The sequence below is a fragment of the Peromyscus leucopus genome, chromosome 2 (assembly GCF_004664715.2).
Source record: "Peromyscus leucopus breed LL Stock chromosome 2, UCI_PerLeu_2.1, whole genome shotgun sequence".
NCBI lineage: Eukaryota > Metazoa > Chordata > Mammalia > Rodentia > Cricetidae > Peromyscus > Peromyscus leucopus.
In genome coordinates this window covers 116,874,793-116,895,939 of record NC_051064.1, presented here as the reverse complement: position 1 = coordinate 116,895,939, position 21,147 = coordinate 116,874,793, and the positions used below count along the sequence as shown (strand labels likewise).

At 41.4% G+C, this 21,147-nt stretch overlaps 1 protein-coding gene across 1 annotated transcript; it reads left to right on the top strand.

Annotated features, from left to right (window-relative positions):
* Positions 1-8,476: 8,476 nt before the first annotated feature.
* On the top strand, positions 8,477-19,512 carry LOC114706721 (cytochrome P450 4A14). Its single transcript, XM_028889213.2, has 12 exons — positions 8,477-8,720; positions 9,715-9,847; positions 10,696-10,740; positions 11,182-11,309; positions 11,822-11,946; positions 12,502-12,656; positions 13,066-13,172; positions 13,255-13,445; positions 14,728-14,861; positions 15,684-15,748; positions 15,869-15,945; positions 18,747-19,512. Exons 1-12 carry the CDS (start codon positions 8,526-8,528, stop codon positions 18,913-18,915), a joined length of 1,524 nt encoding a protein of 507 aa, XP_028745046.1. The 5' UTR covers positions 8,477-8,525; the 3' UTR covers positions 18,916-19,512.
* The last annotated feature ends 1,635 nt before the right edge of the window (positions 19,513-21,147 follow it).

Below are 21,147 nucleotides of genomic sequence, written 5' to 3'. Positions count from 1 at the left end.
TAGTATGTACTCACTCATAATTGGATACTAAATGGGAGGGAAGGGATGGCCAGACTGCAACTCACAGCTCCAGAGAGGCTAGCTAACAGGAAAAGGTCCTAGGAAGGACACATGGATGATCCTGTGAAGGAGAAGTGGATGATATCTACATGAGTGGACTGGGTGTGTGGGGGTGGCAGAGGGTGAGGAGTGGGGGATGAGAACATAGGGAAATGAGAGGGTCAAGCTGGAACAGGGACAGAGTGGGAGGGCAGGGAGGAAGATACCATGATAGATGAGGACATCGTGGGAATAGGAAGAGGCAGGGTGCTGGGGAGGCTCTCAGGAATCTACAAGGTTGACCCCACCTTGGTCTACTGGCAGTGGTCCAGAAGGTGCCTGGACTGGTCTACTCTGGTGACCAGCCTAGCAAATAACCTAGCTGTTATCATAGAGCCTTTGTCCAGTGACAGATGGAGGCAGATACAGAGATCCACGGCCAGGCATCAGGCTGAGCTCCGGGAATCCAATTGATGAGAGAGAGGAGAGATACTGCAGGTGAGGGACATTGAGATCATGATGGGAGGTCATGCAGAGATGACCAGCCACATTAGTGGAAGCCTATGAACTGTGGATTGGTGGCTGTGGAGCCCCATGGGACTGGACTAGGCCTTCTGGATATGGAAGACGGTTATTTGGCTCGAACTGTTTGGGGGGCACCCAGGGAGGGAGATCAGGATCTGTCCCTAGTCTATGGGTAGGCTTCTGGAAATTGGTGCCTGTGGTGTGACACCTTGCACAGCCTTGGTGCAGTGGTATTGGGCTTGGACCTGCCTAGGCTCAGTGTGCCAAGCTCTGCTGATTCCCCATGGAAGACTTTGATTTGGGGGATGTGGGGATGTGGGGTGGCTTGGAAAAGAGGGCTGGGGGTGGGAGGAGAGAGGAAGGGAGGTCTGTGAATAGCATGTGGAGTGAGTAGAAAATTTCTTAATAAAGAAAAATGAAAAAAAGGAAAGTTATGGAAAAATTTGTTGTTCTTGTTTATTTTTCCAAATAATCAATTCTCTAATTATATGTACCATACTTTTACTCTCAATTTCAACAATTTCCATCCTGTTATTTATTATTTCTTGCTGTCTAATGCTTGTGGGTCTCAATTGCTCTTAGTTTTTTAAGACTTTGAGGTGCATCATTAGGCAATTTGTTTGAGATCTTTCCGATATTTTAAATGTGTAAACAGAAGTTTTCTGGTGTCCCACCTGGCCCACAGCAGCTTATAAAATAATCAGTCAGAAGCTTAATACTAATTACAAACTCTTAGGTCTATGGCTCAGGCTCATTGCTATCTAGCTCTACCATCTTAAATTAACCCATTTCCATTAATCTATGTATTGTCACATGACTGTGGCGTTACTGGTCTGCTGGCATGTTGCTCTTCGGGCGGTGGGTTGCCATCTCCCTGACTCTGCCTTGTTGTCTCTCTGCCTGGATTCCCCACCTGGCTCTATTCTGCCTTGCCATAGGCCATAGCAGTTTCTTTATTAACCAATGGTGGCAACACATACTCACAGCAGACAGAAAGGCATAAATGTAAGCACTCAGAGGTATAAACTTTCCCCTTAGTATTTGGTAACTTGTGCTTTTATTTTTGTTTGGTAATTGGAACTTTTTGATTTCTTGTCTAATTTTTTCAATGACACACTGTTAATTCAAAAGTATGGTGTTCATTTTTCCATGTACTTGTGTCATTTCTGCAGGTTTTTTTTTTTTATTTCTGTTGACTTATAGTTTCATTGCACTGTGATCTGAAAAAAAAACCCACAAGATCTTATTTTTTACTCTTTTGTATTTGGTAATTTTTTATTTGTGACCTATAATGTGGTCTATTTTAGACAAGGTTCCATGACCTGATGAGAAAAATGTATATTCTGTGTATGTTGAATAGAATATTCTGTATGTATCCATTAAGTCCATTTGCTCTATGATGTCCTTAACTTTGAATTCATTTTTGTTTGGATGACCTATTTAGGTATAGAGTAGGGTACTGAGATCTCCCAATAACATTGTATCAGAATTTATCTGATATTTTATGTACATTAGTGTTTGTTTTGTGAAATTTGATGTCTAAACATTTGTTCTATATATATTTACAACTATACCTTTTTGGTCAGTTGTTCCCTCTATTAATTATACATTGGCTTTCTTTATCTCTCCTCCTTAATTCTGGTTGAAGTTGACTTCATCAGATATCAGAATAACTACACTGGCTTATTTCTCAGTTTCCATTCACTGGTAGATTCTTTTCTATTTTTTGATCTCAGTTTGTAGTGTTAAGACCAATGATATGTGTTTCTTGGAGAAAAATGGTTGGAAATTCCTTTTTTATTTTGTTTTTTTGTTTTTTGTTTTTTGTTTTTCGAGACAGGATTTCTCTGTGTAGCTTTGCGCCTTTCCTGGAGCTCACTTGGTAGCCCAGGCTGGCCTCGAACTCACAGAGATCCGCCTGCCTCTGCCTGTCGAGTGCTGGGATTAAAGGCGTGTGCCACCAACTCCCAGCAAGGAAATTCCTTTTTTTTAATACAGTCAATTAGTTTGCATTTCTTTATGGTGAGTTGAGGCCACTTACATTTGAAATTATTATTGAGAGATATTTACTGATTTCTGTAATTTAGTTGGCTGTTTTCTGACTGCCTGGATTATGGTTTGTTCTTTACTTTCTTCTCTATTAGGATCAGGAGTTGGTTGCTTTACTGTGTTGGGTACCATGGATTTTCTGAGCTTTCTTTTATCTATTCCTTTCATGAAATTTAATTGAGACTGTCTTTATTTCTTTATTTTCAAATATCTTTTACAGTGCTGGTCTGGTGGTCATGAATTGCCTTAGTTTTTTTTTTTTTTTTTTTTTCCATTTCTGCCTTTTCTCTCCAGGTCATGAGGTTATGGATTGAATTCACCTGCTTGTTTTTATATTCTTTCAGGTCATTGGTCATATTTGGCCAGAAAACCTTTGAAATCACCACCTAACATTTACGTATTTCAGTAACTTTGAGTTCAGTAGTTGAGGAGGAGGAATCGTGTTGTCTTGCTTTTTGATGTTTCTAGCATTTTTTTTTTTTTGCTGTGATTTGCACAACTGTTTGTTTGGATAATTCTCCTTTTTGAAATCGGATTTTCACATTAAACATTTTGTTTTTGAAAGGTCAGTCCTCAGTGTCATTCAGTATCCCTCAGTGAAAAGAAAGCAAACTTCTTTACCATCAACTGAACCATATAAAATACACTTAAAATAAGGTACAGACCAATGACTACATAACTTGAAAATGGCAGTACTGTAGAATATGCTATAAAGATAATGTTATTTGGGCTAAGTATAGAAATAGTAAACTAATGAAATAAAGGAAGGAGACAGGAAAAGGAGAAAATAGAGGAGAAGCAAAGTTAAATAAAGGAAAGGAAAAAGAAGAGTAAAGAATGTAATGGGAAAAACAAGACAAGAGATTAGGAAGAATAAGAAAGAGGAAAAGCAAAAGCAAAAGAGATACTCTCATAAAGAAAAAGTAAAAACCAAAATTAGATAAATTTAAGAAGGAGAGTAAAAAGTAAAAACATGATATTAAAAAAATAAAATAGGCTGGAGAGATGTTCTGCAGTTAAGAGCACTTGTTGCTTTTGCAGAGGACCTAGGTTCGATTCCCAGCACCCACATGGACTGGTTCATGATCATTTAAAACTCCAATTCCAGCAGATCTGACAACTTTTTCTAACATTCATAGGTACCAGGCATACACATGGTGCATTGACATAAAAGCAGGTAAAACATTCATACACATAAAGTAAAATAAATAAACCTTTAATTTAAAAAACACCCAATAGTGTAAAACCAGAATACTATTAAATGTAGGGGTGGAATAAGGAAAAAAACACAGAATTTGGGAATCCAAGAATTAAAAAATTGCCATCAAATGGAAAAATGCACGAACAAAATTACACGATGAATGAAGGGGACAACTAAGAACATATTTTTGTAAAAGCAAAAGATTTTTTCTCGAGATTTCCCAGACCACACCCCATCAGGTGGCTAATACTTTAATTAGGGTTTGCTTCTCAAGAGCTATGAGAATGTGGTAAATAACTACATATGGCTTTGGAAGCAGCTGGGGTGGTTTGAAGAGTTTTGGTGGAATGTAGATATTGGCCAGGTCCTTTTGGTGTATGATGTCGTCTAACTTTAGGAGTTCTCCGTCTAGGTTTTTTTGTAGTAGAAATAACATACATATTGGTGAGAGTGGGGCATTGAAACTACCCACTGTTACTGTGTTGCAGTTGATCTTTGGCTTTAGATCTATTAATGGAATTTAGTGCCTTAGTGTTTAGTAGACTAAAATTTATCTTAATTTACTTTTGACTTTCTCTATTAAATTGGAAAGAAGTGAATTACGTCCAGCCACCCATTTTCTTGATGATTCCCCTGATTTTTAAAAATTATTTATTTAATGTGCATAGGCATTGTGCTTCCATGTGTGTCTGTGTGCCACATGCATGTAGTGCCTGCACAGGTCAGAAGGGGGTGTCAAATGCTTGGGAATTGGAACTACAGGTGGTTTGTTGGGAGCTGTTACATGGGTCCTGGAAATAGAACAGGTTCCTTGAGGGCAACTGCTAAATCTAAGAAAATGATAGAACTCCTGTAGATACAAACAGTATTAAACCTCCAACCTCATTCCCTGATGTTTTAAACAACATTCTTTTGGAGGATTGTTGTGGGAGAAAGCAGGTCAACTGCCTTGTACCAGTGCCCTGAATGTAATAACTACTCACTCCATGTTCATCACTACAATAATATTGAAGGAAGCAGGCAAAAGCACCTTGTGCTAAGTACTGCCATTTTGACTTCAGACTCCATTTTTACCTGTAGAGTGAAACAAAGTTCAGGTTCTTAGGCCTTAGGGGAGCTGGGAACTTTCCAATGGCTGGCCAACCTCCTCCTTAAACAATAGAAATAGTCTGTTATTCCTCTTAGTTCCCTAAAATATTATTGCTGTTCCTAACGACAGAAAGAACAAATGAATCTGATTGGTTGGTCTGAAAAACTTATATTTTGTGTCAGTTGACAATGATCTTTGACTCCTGATTGGTGAAAATTGTACCTGTAACTTGGCACAGGTGTGTTTATGTTTTTATGCTTATAAACTCCACTTCTGCCCCTGCTTGGGGATGCCAGGAAAAGCAAGGCTCCTGAGTCCTTGTCCTGCAGCCCTGATCAATGAGTGACTCCACTTATGTGGTGATTTATTAAAGTCTTGTGTTGCTGGAGGGCTTCTCTCCAGGTTCCCCAAGCCCCGCAGTACCACAATCCACTTATAAAATAATCACTCAGACGCTTATATCACTTATAAACTGTATGGCCATGGCTAACTGTTCTTTTATCTTAAATTAACCCATTTCTATAAAGCTATACCTTGTCACGTGGCTGGTGGCTTACCAGCGTCTTCACATGCTGTTTGTCCTGGCAGTGGCTGCAGTGTCTCTCCCTCAGCCTTCCACTTCCCAGAATTCTCCTCTCTCCTTGTCCCACCTACTTCCTGCCTGGTCACTGGCCATCAGTGTTTTATTTATATAGAATGATATCCACAGCAGTCTTGGGAACCCATGAGTGTTGTCTCTCTCCTTTCTTGTGGTGCACAATGTACAGGGTGCAACAACATGAGTCAAATTGTAAAGAACTCTGATTCAGAGAAGGAACCAGCCAAAACTAAAATTCAGCAGCACTGTTGGACACCAGAGCTCTTTCCAGTACTGTCTCTCATTCTGTGAGTGAAAAGTAAGAGATGATCCAAGTAGGAAAGGGGTAAGGGTACAAGATGACCTATTCAGTGGAACAGGATCATAATGTCTTTGCTAACTATTCACAGCATACATTGATCTTTCAATCATTCACTCATTCAACAAATATTTGAAGTTATAAAATGACCACAAAGTGGGGTAAAAGTTCAGACAAATGAAATGTAAACAGTTGCATGTCCCCTCTGTCTTTGGTTTTGACAAGAGCTCAGAATTTCAGAGAGAAAGAAAATGTATGGGTTATGTAATTCATGTCATGACACGGGCGAAGACAAAGTAGGAGTGTGTTCAGGTAAACATTTGGATAGGGGAGGGACCAGGTAAGGGGCAAACATAAATTCCTGGAAGAGTGAATAAGCTGGATTCCTAGAGACACGTGTTGAAATGTCTTTTGTGTATGACTCTCTGGATTCTTCACAATTGAGTCGATTTAGGGAAGATAATCATGATCAAAGTGAGGGGAAGGACCCCAAAGAAGGGCTCATCTCCACCCCTTATCTTCTTTGTTTCTTTTTCCTTATTTGAACGCTTGCCATTTTAATTTTTTTATTTTTTTAAATTTAATAATTTGATTTAATTTTGCATATCAGCCATGGATTCCACTGTCCTCCCTCCTTCTGCCCCCCTCCCCTGCCCTTCCCCCAGCTCACCCCCCATTCCCATCTTCTCCAGGGCAAGGACTCCCCTGGGGATTCAGCTCAACCTGGTAGATTTAGTCCAGGCAGGTCCAGTCCCCTCCTTCCAGGCTGAGCTAAGTGTCCCTGCATAGGCCCCAGGTTCCAAACAGCCAGCTCATGCACTAAGGACAGGTCCCGGTCCCACTGCCTGGGGGCCTCTCAAACAGTTCAAGCTAATCAACTGTCTCACTTATCCAGAGGGCCTGATCTAGTTCAGGGCTCCTCAGCTATTGGTTCATAGTTCATGTGTTTCCACTAGTTTGGCTATTTGTCCCTGTGCTTTTTCCAATCTTGGTCTCAACAATTCTCGCTCATACAATCCTTCCTCTTTCTCGCCGATTGGATTCCTGGAGCTCCACCTAGGCCTGGCCGTGGATCTCTGCATCCACTTCCCTCAGTCATTGGATGAGATTTCTAGCACAACAGGGTGTTTGGCCATCCTGTCATCAGAGTAGGTCAGTTTGGGCTTTCTTTTGACCATTGCCAGTAGTCTATTGTGGAGGTATCTTTGTGGATTTCTGGGGACCTCTCTAGCACTTTGCTTCTTCCTATTCCCATGGTGTCTTCATTTATCATGGTCTCTTTTTCCTTGTTCTCCCTCTCTCTTCTTGATCCAGCTGGAATCTCCTGCTCCCCTAAGCTCTCGTTCCCTGACCTTTGCCCTTCATTACCACCCCCCCCACACACACACAGGTCCAGTTTGCTCATATAGATCTCATCCATTTCTCTGTCATTGGGCGATACCTGTGTCTTTCTTAGGGTCCTGTTTTCTAGGTAGCCTCCCTGGAGCTGTGAGTTGCAGTCTGGTTATCCTTTGCTTTACATCTACTATCCACTTATGAGTGAATACATACCATGTTTGTCTTTCTGAGCCTGGGTTGCCTCACTCAGGATGATTTTTTTCTAGATTCATCCATTTGCCTGCAAACCTGTTTGCCATTTTTAAATTAGATTTTTTTAACTTTTAGTACAATATATTTTGATCATATTATTCACCTCTTCCACCTCCTCCCAGATACTCTCTACCTTTTAACCCACCCAACTTCATGTTAACACAACCCAAACATCCCTTCTCTGCTAATCTCCATAAATTTGTTGGAAACCACCTCGTCACTGTTCAGTTGATGGGATAACAATTCTTCAAAACCTCATTTTTCTATTTTTGCTTTATTAATCTTAGGTGGACATTTTGTTTTTCAGCAAGCCATAATAAGTATCATTGCTCTGATTTCTGTTTTAGAATTTATCCAATCTGAGTTCAAAAAATATGTGTTGAGTTAATAAGTAACTGAATAGGTGATGGGCATTTTAAGTATTTGGGAAAGGTATTATTATCCCACTCAATCAAGACATTGAGGCACAGAAAAAGTGTGTAGCAGGCTACATATGTGGTAAGGCTAACCTGGATCTTGAGCCTCCTGAATGCAGCTGCAGTGTTCTACCCATTGGCACATTCATCCCAGATCATAACTGGAGAGGGGTTGGGACAAGCCCTAAGTAAAATGTAAGAAACAGCTGGATTTGGAGTCCAGATGCAAGGATCACTGTGTGTAGAAACTCTCAGCAACTACATTCATCTGAACATATCAGTTTACTCCTTGCCATCACTTCCATCTTGATGTTATAAAAATAGCAAAGCACTGCACCTATTGAATGTTTGGTAAATTAGAATATGAATCTCTGAATATCAAAGCTAATTATGTCTATTCTATAACTCTATCTCATCAACTAGGATATTGCCTAACACATAATAGGTGTTCAGTAAATATTTATGAGTAGTACAGAGACAGGAAAGTGAGTATAGTAATAGATATATATAGATAGCTATTACCAAGATCAGTTGCTAGGGCTTTGTTCTCACTGTTTCCCAAGGCCAATGTTTCAGGTTAATAAACGTTGGACCCTGAGGTCAATCCATATCTGCCCTCTCCATTCTCCCTCCCACAAGCAGGTGGATCAATCTTCTCATGACTTAAATGCGGTCACTCCAAAGGTTTAGTGACACCAGTGATCCAGAAGCCACTAATCATGAGTTTCTCCGTATTGAGCCCCACCAGAAATTTGGATGGTGTCTCTGGGTTCTTTCAAGTGGTCTTCCTGCTCAGCCTATTTCTGGTGCTTTTCAAGGCAGTCCAGTTCTACTTAAGAAGGCAGTGGCTGCTCAAGACACTCCAGAAGTTCCCATCCACGCCTTCCCATTGGCTTTGGGGACACCAACTGAAGGTAGGAAGAAGGAAGAGAATGGAAGAACACGAAAAGCTGGAGCTCTGATAGTTTAGTTGTAATCCATGGGGCAGTTTGCTGTGGGATGAGCACATGGTTTCTGAAGAACATCCAGTTTCCTTCTAAGAGTGAGCTTGCCTTAACCATAGGAAGCATATACCCTCTTAAGAAGATGCAAGTCGACAATAGACTCAAACCTCAGGATGTACAAGGGCATAAGAAAACAGCCTATCCTTATAGAGTGAGTGATGTCAGGTACAGAGAACAATTATCTAGGTTTGTCAAGACTGGGAGAACTTCTAGAAGTGATTTGGGGGCCATGTTACATATCAGTTTCCTCTGAGATTAAAACTGCCCATTTTGTAGGGAAACTTGTGATTACAGTATAGGATGTTCTAGAGGAGTAAATCATTCCATTCAGAAAGGAAGCCCCTTAAGATACTGGAAGTTCTATGGGGAGGTGAAACATCCCATCCTGCAGGGGAGTTCCTTAAGTCCAGGAAACAAATAACTCAAAGGTTTCATGAAGTCCCTGAAACTGGCATTATTCACTAGCCTTCTCCACCCCCAAGTGTATGTAAGCAGTAAGGATGTCTGACTGTGCTAGTAGCCCTTAGTAGAGTACAGTTTGGTAAGGGCTGCATGAAGAGACACTCAGTGAGGGACTGCACACCAGCCACATCTAAGAATCGGTAACTTTAGAGCTCCTACAGAATGCTGAGGCTCTTACCCAATAGCTTCTCTAAAGAGCATTAGCTTCATCTAACAAGGCTTCAGGATCTGGCCAGGGCAAGTTTTTGGACACAGCAAAGGTCTGGATGAAAGAAAAGACAGATTGCCAAACTGACCCAAATTTCTTTTTCTGAACATTCCAGGGCGACGTCCCTGTGGTGGTTCTGCCTCTCCCATACCACACAAAGTACTAGATGTCAAAGAACGTTTTCACTAATTTCTCTCTCTCTTTTTTTTTTTTTTTTGGTGTCTGTTCCCAAAGGATAAGGAGCTCCAGCAGATTCTTACATGGGTGGAGAACTTCCCAAGTGCCTGCTCACAGTGGCTCTCAGGGAGCTGCGCTCGAGTCCTGCTCTATGACCCTGACTATGTGAAGGTGATTCTGGGGAGATCAGGTGAGAGCCCAGCTTCGTTGCTCTGTATGTGAAGTTTTAGAAAAGAGTGACATTTCAGCCATTCTCCCTGGCAGAGACTGACATATTTCCTTACATAGCTCTCAACACTTAAAATAGCTGCACAGGGCTTAATTTAATTTTTCTTATTTTTCTTTTAAAACAAATTGAGTTGATGTGTTTCACAAATTTCTCTATAGGTGAAGAACAAATTTTAAATCCAGAGTCTTGGATTCAAAACCTCTAATTGTTTACTCACCTGGGTCATAGGACTACTAAGCCACAGCCCATTATAGAAAAAAACAAAAAACAACAACAAAAAAAAAAACGCAGGTCTTTTTGTTATTCTTCGGCTTCAAGAGGTTTTTGTTTTTGTTTTTCAAACATCATAGTAACAGAGACATTCAGCTGCTGGTACAATGAAGTTTGTCCTCCAAAGCCCAGATAACTGGCAAGACAAAGACAGAAAGGAATGGGAGGCAGTGAGAGGTGATAGGGAACAAACTGTCGGCAAACATCCACCAAGAACTAACGGCTTGGTTGCTAAGATGGCTCAGATGGTCAAGGGTTTTGCTGCCAAAGCCTGATGACCTGAGTTTGAGCCCTGAAAACCACACTGAAAGTGGGAAGAATGAGCCAACTCCTCAGTTGTTTTCTGAACTCCACACAAACACTGCAGCAGGTGTACATGCACGCACACATGCACGCACACATGCATGCGCGTGTGTGCAAACACACACACACACACACACACACACACACACACACAAAGTACGTTTAAAAATTCTGAAAAACTAAAGAATTCATAAAAGCTTCTTTATCTGTTCCTCAAGATCTGTGTTACTTTTCAGATCCAAAGGCTTCTGGTATTTACCGATTCATTGCTCCCTGGATTGGTAAGCATATTGAAATAAAGAATGTGCTTTCCTGACTGCTCTTTGGCTAATGGAAAACAATGGGTGATTGGCCACAAATATTATATTCCATCCCTAAATATGAAGGCTTTATTTCTCTTCTTCCTTAGTCCTTTCTAATGCTGGTGTGAGTGTGCATGATATCTAGTTTCTTCCATATCATTTCTTCAAACATTCATGGCTAGACATTTATATATGTCTCTCTTGACCTGATCCCAACACATTTTCTTCTGTTATCTCACTTCTTTCTTAGTCACAGAAGATTTCATCAGACAAACTTGGAGTCTCACTGTCATGTTTTTGTCTAAAAAATTGCATCATTTTCTTTCCTTATTCCACCCCAATGAATTCGACTAAATGTTCCCAGGGGTACCATTGATTCCACTTCTACCAGACACACTCACATACCAGTCTCTGGCCCAGGTTACGGTTTGCTTCTGTTGAATGGGAAAAAGTGGTTCCAGCACCGGCGGATGTTGACCCCAGCCTTCCACTATGACATCCTCAAACCCTATGTCCAAATCATGGCCGATTCTGTCAATACAATGCTGGTGAGTTGCTCTATCTCTATCTCATTTCATTACACCCATTCACAGTACACTTACAGTGTCCCTCCTATTAGACCCTGATTTCTGGCCTCACCATGTTCATCAAACTTTTGATAAATGAAATGGAATTAAAGGCACTAATAGCACTCATGAGGCATGTTCATTCACACCACAGGTTTTTTTCCTTCACACGTTTTATTCCTATCTTGGTATTTATACTCATTTTTCAAGTCTAGTTCACTCTCAGAAAACCAAAGGGGCCATTTTTATAAACTGAAAGATTATACTTGTTTCTAAAAACAAACAAGCAATAATTGGATATCATGTTTTGTTAAAAGGTTTGGAAGAAGCAGGCACCAGATTATAAACATTTGCTTCATGCTTTTAATTTGCTATAAGCGTATGATGTTAATGGTGAGGGACTCCAGACTGGTTATCCATAAATAAACAGAAAAATCTTAGTCTAAACACAGGTCTTCTGAAGAAAATATGTAATTGTCTCATTCTCACCATAGGACAAATGGGAGAAGCTTGATGGCCAGGACCACCCTCTGGAGATCTTTCACTATATATCCTCAATGACTCTGGACACCATTATGAAGTGTGCTTTCAGCTATAAGGGCAGTGTCCAGTTGGAAGGGTGAGTGACACCTTTATTTGTAGTCTTTGGTCTTACCAATTTGTAAGGCTTTAGTAAGAAGTAAGTAAGCAGCAAAGAGAGTTGCCTTCACAGAAAGCAAGATTCTCACCCAGCCCTAGGTCAAGCTCGAATTTCAAACCAGCCCAAACAAGACATAGTAAAGCTCTAGCTAGTGTGGAAGCCCATTTTCTAAGGTCTCAAGGATTTGAAGACATATTAAGACATAAGTGGCCGGGCGGTGGTGGCACACACCTTTAATCCCAGCACTCGGGAGGCAGAGCCAGGCGGATCTCTGTGAGTTCGAGGCCAGCCTGGGCTACCAAGTGAGTCTCAGGAAAGGCGCAAAGCTACACAGAGAAATCCTGTCTCGAAAAAACAAAAAACAAAAACAAAAACAAACAAACAAAAAAACAAACAAACAAACAAACAAAAAAAGACATAAGTGATGTGTGCCTTGGTGTTGTGTGTCCCACAGGTGAAAAGATGACTAGAGAGCCCACTCTATTCTTGGGTCAGACACTCCCATAACCAGTATATTGTATCTCCTGTCCTCAGAAATTCCAGGTCCTACATTAAGGCTGTTGAGGATCTGAACAACCTGACTTTCTTTCGAGTTAGGAGTGCCTTTTATGAGAATGACACCATCTACAAAATGTTCTCCGATGGCCGTTTGTCCCACCATGCCTGCCAGATTGCTCATGAGCACACAGGTTCTGCCTTCCCACCCCTTCTTCCTTTATCAGGCTCATCCCAAAGATACGATCAGACATATTGAGCTTACCAGAAGCCTCTATAGGACCTGAGACACTCTGCTAGTTACTATCAAGATGCAAGATTTGGGAGCTAGGATGTTAGCACATGAGGTACATCACAAGAATTACCAGTTTCATTACATTGGTGACACTGCATGGGACACATCCAATAGCCTTTAACGTGACTCTGTGGTCCACGATTCTGATTGGAGGCTTGAGGTATATGAGATTGTGCAGACTTCAAATCATGACCAAATTCCCACTTGCACATGCACCCTGGGCTTCATGGGACACACAGATTGGGGTCAGGGATCCTGTGAATTACAGCAGCTCTGGGATCTATTTGACAAATGTTGTTATGGGGTAGATGGAGTGATCAAGATGAGAAAGGCTCAGCTGCAGAATGAGGAAGAGCTGGAGAAGGTCAAGAAGAAGAGGCGATTGGATTTCTTGGACATCCTCTTGTTTGCCAAAGTGAGTGGGGTTCAGGGGTGAGGTTTGGCCCAAAGGCACAGATTAGATATAACTTTGCTCTCTTACCTATGCATTCACTTAGACAGAGGATGGCAACAGCTTGTCTGATGAGGACCTGCGTGCAGAGGTGGATACATTCATGTTTGAGGGCCATGACACCACAGCCAGTGGAATATCCTGGATTTTCTATGCTCTGGCCACCCACCCTGAGCACCAACAAAGATGCAGAGAGGAGGTGCAGAGCATCCTGGGTGATGGAACCTCTGTCACCTGGTGAGAAAAACTCAAGACGAAGGAGACCCCTGTCTTCTTGTAGAAGAGATCTCTTTAAAATTGTTTTCTTTTTCTTTATTCTTCTCTCACATAATACATCCTGACCACAGCCTCCCCTCCCTCCCCTACTTCCTTTACTCTCCTCACCTCCCCTCTCCCCCAGACCCACTGATCCTCCATTTCCCTTCAGACAAGAGCAGGCCTCCCGGTGATATCAACCAAACACTGCTTAACAAGATGCAATAAGACTAAGCATAAACCCTCATATCAAAGCTGGACCAGACAACCCAGCAGGAGGAAAAGGGTCTCAAGAGTAGGCAAAGGAGTCAAAGACACCCACACTCCCTTGTTAGGAGTCCTACAAAAAACCCCAGGCTAAACAACCACAGCATGTATGCAGAGTGCAGACACTTGCAGGCTCTATGGTTGCTGCTTTGGTCTCTGTGAGCTCCTATGAAGCCTGCTTAGTTGATTCTGTGGGCTGTGTTCTTGTGGTGTCATCAACCCCTCTGGCTTCTACAATCCTTCCTCCCCCTCTTCTCCGAAGTTTCCTGAGTTCTACCTAATTTGGCTGTGTCTTTGTATCTGTTCCCATAAGCTTCTGGAGGAAGCCTCTCTGGTGATGATTGGGCAAGACCCCAATCTAGAAGAATAGCAGATTATCATTAGGAATTATTTCATTGACTTTTTTTGTCAGTCACGTTTGGTTCTACCCTAGGTCTCTAAGCCATCCAGCTTCCTGATCCTGACTATCCAGGCAGTGCTGGGCATGGGCTTCCTGTAGAGGTGTGGGCTTCAAATTAGACCTGTCATTGGTTGGCCACACCTACAAGCTCTGAGCCATCACTGTCCCAGTGCATCTTGCAGGCAGGACAGCTTATGGGTCATAGGTTTTGTGGCTGTGTTGGTGTCACAGTTCTACCACTGGTAGCCTTACCCAATTACAGAAGATGGACAATTCAGGCCCTATATTCTCCCTCTGTCCCTTCCTCCCCACCTGATCCCTCCTGTTCCTATCCCCACCTGCCCTCAGTCCACCCAAAAAATCTATTCTATTTCCCCTTCCCAGGGAGATCCATCCATCTACCCTGGACCTCTCCTCTTTATCTAACTTCTCTGGGTCTGTGGATTGTAGTGTGATTATCCTTTACTTAACAGCTAATATCCAGTTATAAGTGAGTATATAGCATGTTTATCTGTGGGTCTGGGTTGCCTTGCTCAGGATAATTTTTTTCTGGTCTTCCCAGCTCTGTGTGATTTTTCAGTATGGGCTTCATTTCAGGGATCACCTGGACCAGATGCCCTACACTACCATGTGCATCAAGGAAGCCCTGAGGCTCTACCCACCTGTACCAGGTGTGAGTCGAGAGCTCAACACACCTGTCACCTTCCCTGATGGACGCTCCTTACCCAAAGGTAGCCAGAGCCAGTCACCTAAGTCCTCACGTGTGCTTCTCTTTTCTCAGTAAATTGGATCCTTACTTTGAAGTTGAGATGAGGTCATAAAATTGAGACCATGGAAGTCTCCTGGAAGAAATGCCACCTTCTAATTAAATGTCATTCTCAGCCTTGACACTGCAGTCGTTTAAGATATTCAGGATTGAAATAGATGACACAAGTCTTGTGGTGGTATGGTTTTGCTCATGAGTAAAAGCAAATGAAAAAGATAATGGAATCCTACGTGTGGGTGTAATGTCTCCCAGTTTCTCAGGAAACGTTGAGTTGATGAAAGAGAGGAGCTTAATGACAAGTTCTGAGCTCCTTGTCTCCACAGGAAAACACATATTAATCATTGGATATGATCCTACCTCTGTCACATCCAAGCAGTGTAAACATAAGAAAAATAATGGGCCTTATTGAGAATTTAGCATTTCATGTGAAAAATGGTCATTAAACAGTGTCTTTGAGGGTGGTGGGGAGGGACTTGTGAGTGTTATGTGAGCTGACGTAAGTTCTTCAGTGGTCGATGTAAGACATTTGATGAGTGTATGCTGTCACTTCACTTACTGGAAGCAGGATACTCCCAATACTTCACTGCTGCCTGTCATCACTGGGTTCATGGTTTTCTAATGCATGCTTTGCTAAGCTTCCTATCCCTGAAAGGATCATTAGCTCTAAGCGATGACTCCTTATATGCAGGCCAATTGTGCATGCCAGTCTCCTATCGGGTATAAGTCTAGAGCCCTGTTTCGTTGGCTTAGTTATGCTTCACTCCATGTCTTCTCCCTTCCCCCACAGGTGTCACAGTCGCCATCTCCATTTATGGCCTTCATCATAACCCAAGTTTCTGGCCAAACCCTAAGGTAAGAAGGCCTCGAGAAGAGGGAAGAGCTACTCAATTGCAACTTTATACATTCTGTCTCCTTTTTCATTGGAAATGGTCTTGACTCCTGTCTACCCTGGCCCTCATGCTTTCTCTGCAGGTGTTTGACCCTTCTAGATTTGCGCCAGATTCTTCTCGGCACAGCCATGCTTTCCTGCCCTTCTCAGGAGGAGCAAGGTGATGGGAAAGGATTGGAGGAAAAGGGAGTCTCTGGCACATATTAATATTTTATAATTCTGATTGCTTTTGTCCCTATGAGGTCTACTTGTGTGTATCTCTGTTGATATATGTGGACAGATAGTGTCATGTGTATGTGTTTGTGCCAGAAAGAAAGATGGCAATTCAGTATACCACAGAGGTTTTTAACCCACTGTCCTGTGGCCACTAAAACATTTGTATACAAAATTAATATGCTTTGATATTTTCACAAATTCTGAATTTCATACTTCAGAATTATATTCTTTATGCAAATTGAACCAAGAACTTTTAGTTTTCAATAATCTTGAAGGGAGAATTTCTTTTTCCTGAAATTCTCATTATAGCCCAGTAGGTTTTCTTACTAATTCAGCAGTTGGATGCGTCTATGAACCTTTGAAATATATGTACCTATAAACATATGTAATAAGCATGTATTAAGTATTATAAGGTGATGTATTTAAAATTCTAGAAACTGTATGGACTCTTCTGTTAAAGTAATATATATAATATATATATATATGTATATATATATATATATATATATATATATATGAGTTCACAGCTCATTGTACATTGGACACCAGTGGCTATCATCTCACATTTTTGGCTTCTAGTCTCACAAAATTTTGCTGCATAGACAAATGCTTACAACTTGTACATACTTTCCCAGTTTGTAAAGCTTTGCATGTGGGAAGGGACTTCAGTGAACAGGCTTAGCCTACCTAGTCCAGTGGTGACAAAATCAGGAATGAGGACATTAAACAGCTTCTGAGGAAAAGCCTCTCCTCTGTTTAGTGATGATGGATGCCACAGCTGGTGTGTACAGTGACGGAGAGCTGAATGAGACAAGCTGCTGAAGGGCGGCTGTGAAAATCCACCAAGTCTACAGGACTCATCCCGTAGAACGTAAATTCCCCCAAATTTCTTAAGGTTTTGATACAGTGGTCATCATGAGTCAAAATTTCTCTAGGGATTATATAGGGGGAGAAAATTAAAGCTAAGAATTTCTTCTGATTGACCAATTCTGTGAAACCTACAGTACTGAATCAGTTCCCACAGAACAGGCTTAATGCATGGCATTTCAAGGGGAAACTGCAGTCAGGATGTAAAACAAACAAACAAATAGGAAGAAAAAACAAGAAAACATATGATGGAGTTTACTCCCATGGTTAAGAATTTCATCTTACCCAGCCAAAAACAAAGCAGCCATTGGAGGGTAGGATACTTGTTGGTTGCTAAGTTTCTAGCTTATATAATCTTTATTCTCTGTGCATATTATTTTATTTTAAAAATTCAACTCAGTAAATTCAAATGCTAAAGTATTTTAAAATTGTATTTTTCTGCCATGCCTCTTGCTGAGACAGGAATGCAGAAGTGTAGAATTCTGATCCCAGCCCAGCAACGAGACCAGACGTGTATATAGTCAGACACATGCATTTGAAGTAATCATCATTCCTTCTTCCTGTCTCTCACTCATGCATCACTCATTGACAGTTTGTTACACATTCCTTGCTCTCCTATAATCTGAAGTGTGGTGGAGCCTTGAAAAAAGCACCAATGATGCCTTAGAGTCCTGGAGGAAATGAGCAGCCACAGAGGACATGGAGCTAGCTGACTCTTAGCTTGTTCCTTTGGATGTGACAGTGAATGTTGTGTAATATTTTGTTTGTGTTCTGACAGATAAAACTTGCTTGGAATCAGAGAGCTAAGCTAGCCACTAGTTAACCATAGAGATCTGGAGGTCTGTACAGAGAGGGACAGGAAGTGACAAGGTGGGGTGGAGACAGGATCTTGGCCCTTTTGGACTGGAGGAATGGAAGAGGAAAGAAGCAACTGTGGCTGCCCTCCAGCTTCTCTGATGTTTCAGGTTTTACCCTGATATCTGACTCTTGGTTTTTATTGATAAGATTAATTAGGTTATGCTTCAAGTGAGGTGGAGAGAAACATTACAGGCAACTTGAGCAGCATGAGCTGAAGTAGGAGGTGGGGCTAGACAGTTAAGAGTTGGTGGCTCAACAATCCTACAGTAAGTGTGGTTATGGCTGGGGTACCTGGATGCTGTTCTACCTGGTGGAGTGCATAGGAGGAGGTGTGTGAGAACAAAAGACTAAGACAGCAACAATGCAAATAAGGGCTTTTCTGGAGTCAGATTAGAGGGCTGCAGATGATGGTAGTCTGAGGGAAATGAGGGTCAGAGCCTGACAACGGAGTGGGAAGAAGATGGAGGAACAGCTTGAAGATTCTCAGTCAGATGCATTCACCAGAAGCTTCTACCGCTAATATTTGACTCCCATTCTAGGATCAATTCATTTTTTATACATAGATGATAATCCCCAGGATGGTGATCTACCCCTTCTCATATTGCCCCTAAGAGGGGTATTCATAGTGGAGATCCAGAAACTGTTAGGAGAGAGAATGGTTAACTAATGATTACCTCATTAAATAACTCATGTGCTTGTACTCTATGCCCCACAATTCCGGCACTGTTCAAATGACATTTCACACATCCAAGAGCAGGACTAGAATCAGAGAATGCCCTAGAGGAATGAGAGACTTTGTCATAGGTCAGAAGCCTATGCACAAAGACAAGGGATTCAGGTAGTTGTGTGATCTCAAAGCAAGGGAACTATTTAGGTGTGTGACTTCTAAGGAAAATGATTAGACTGGTACCCTGATGGGGTACCCTAATGCCCTTCACGACTGAGGTTCTAGGAACAATGCTCACTGTACTCAGAACATGCCTAACAGCACATCTCACTTTATGTCTCTGCTTGGTTCAGAAACTGCATTGGGAAACAGTTTGCCATGAATGAGCTGAAGGTGGCCGTGGCCCTGACCCTGCTCCGCTTTGAGCTGCTGCCAGATCCCACCAGGGTCCCAGTCCCCATGTTCAGACTGGTGTTGAAGTCCAAGGAGGGGATCTACCTGCGTCTCAAGAAGCTGAGATAATCCTGGTAGAGAAAAGGACAGCTCTGGGGCCTGCTGCCTGCAGTACATTCTACTTGTCACCTGCTTTTGTCCCAGGCTTATCTGTATTTCTTTCTTTCCTCTGATCCTCATCCCTCTGCTGTCTGTAATGTTTCCTGTCATCCCATTTTTCTGCCCTTCTTTCTCTAACTCTCCCCAGACTCTTCACAGATTGTGTGTGTATCTCTCTCCCACCTGGCTGTATTTCTGACTGGTCACATAACCCATGAACACCTGCCTGTCCTCAGTTTACCCTTTATAACCATCACCCTGACACAAGAAGAGATATTTTAAAGGGAACACTCGTGCCTCCCCCTTTGGCTATCAAACTCATGAGACATTGGACCCCATGAATTAAAGTGTCCTTAGGAATCACATGTTGGGAGAAAATTAACATTAAAAATCTGCACCAGCCAGAAGAGGAACTTGACTCACAAAAAGAGACTACATATTCTCTCTGTTTGTCTCACGGTGAATTAATGTATGTAGATTTCCTTGCATAATACTACTGTTACAGAGAAATGAATAGTTTTTCCTACTTTGGGCCAAACTATAAATAAATCCATTTTACTTCATCTACTTCTATTTCCTATTTCATTTACAATACAAGTATGAACCTAAGTGTCCCAAAGTGGCTTTGGCAAGCCATCCATCAGGAAACCTTGTTATGGTCTGCATTTCTCTTATAAACATAGATGCAAAAGTTCTCAGTAAAATACTTGCAAGCCAAATCCAAGAACACATAAAAAAGATCATCCACCATGATCAAGTAGGCTACATCAGACAGCTACAGACAGATACAGGATTCAACATATATAATTCAATAAATGTGACATACCATATAAACACCCTGTAAAAAAAGCAATACCTGATCTTCTCATTATCTACAGTGAAGACCTTCATCAAAATCCAGCACACCTTCACTACAAAAGTCCTTGGAGACTCGGATACAAGGCACATGCATCAACATAATAAAGGAAATTTACAGAAAGCTTACACCCAACATCAACCTAAATGGAGAATAATCTTGAACAGGAAATACTTTCTGAACAGAGCACCAATAGCACATGCACTAAGATCAACAATTGATAAATGTGACCCCATGAAACTGAAAAGCTTCTGTATGCCAAAGGACGCCATCATTTGGACAAAGCAGCAGCCTACAGAATGGAGAAATATTTCTAGCAATTACACATCTGAAAGAGGGCTGATATCTGAGATATATAACAAAAAAACCTAGACATCAAGAAAACAAACAAGCCAATTAAAAATAATGGGGTACAGCTCTAAACAGAATTCTCAAAAGAGGAAATACAAATGGCTGAGAAAAACTTAAGTAAATGTTCAACATCCTTAGTCATCAGGGAAATGCAAATCAAAACTACTTTGAGATTTCATCTTACACCAGTGCCAGGAATGACCAAAATCCAGCACACCTGGATTGACCAAGATCAATAAAACAAATGACAGCTTATGTTGGTGAGGATGCAGAATAAAGGGAGCATTTATCTATTGCTGGTGGGAGTACAGCCACTATGCAAATCAGTGTGGTGGTTCATCAGAAAGATGGGAATTCATCTACCTCAAGATCCAGTTATACCACTCTTGGGTATATACATTCATTCTACCACAGAGACACTCACTCAACCATGATCATTGCTGCTGTATTCATAATAGCCAGAAACTGGAAATAGCTAGAAATTGGAAACAATCTAGATTTTCACAATGGAATATTATTCATATATTAAAAAATGAGATAATGAAATTTTCAGGTAAATTGATAAAACTACAAAAAAAAAAAAATCCTGAGTGAGGTAATTCAGGCCCAGAAAGACCAATATAGTATATATTTGCTTATCTGTGGATGTTAGCTGTTAAGTCTTCAGTAGGCAAGTTACAATCCACTTAACCACAGAGGTTAGGTGTAGAGTATGGGAATGGGTGTGTGTGTGAAGGGATGGCTCTCCCAGGGATGGGGAAATAAAATAGATAGTTATAAATGAATAGAGGAGAAAGGAACTGGAGGATCAAATAGGGATGGGAAAGGAATAGGAGTGCAAGAGTGAGAATAAGGGGAGGGACAACTAAAACTAAAGGCCATTTGAGGGGTCATATGGAAGCCCAATACAGTAAAAATCTTCCTAAATACATGTATGAAGGCAATCTAAATAAAACTGTCAAATAATGGGGAAGATGGAGGTAACTGGATCTCTC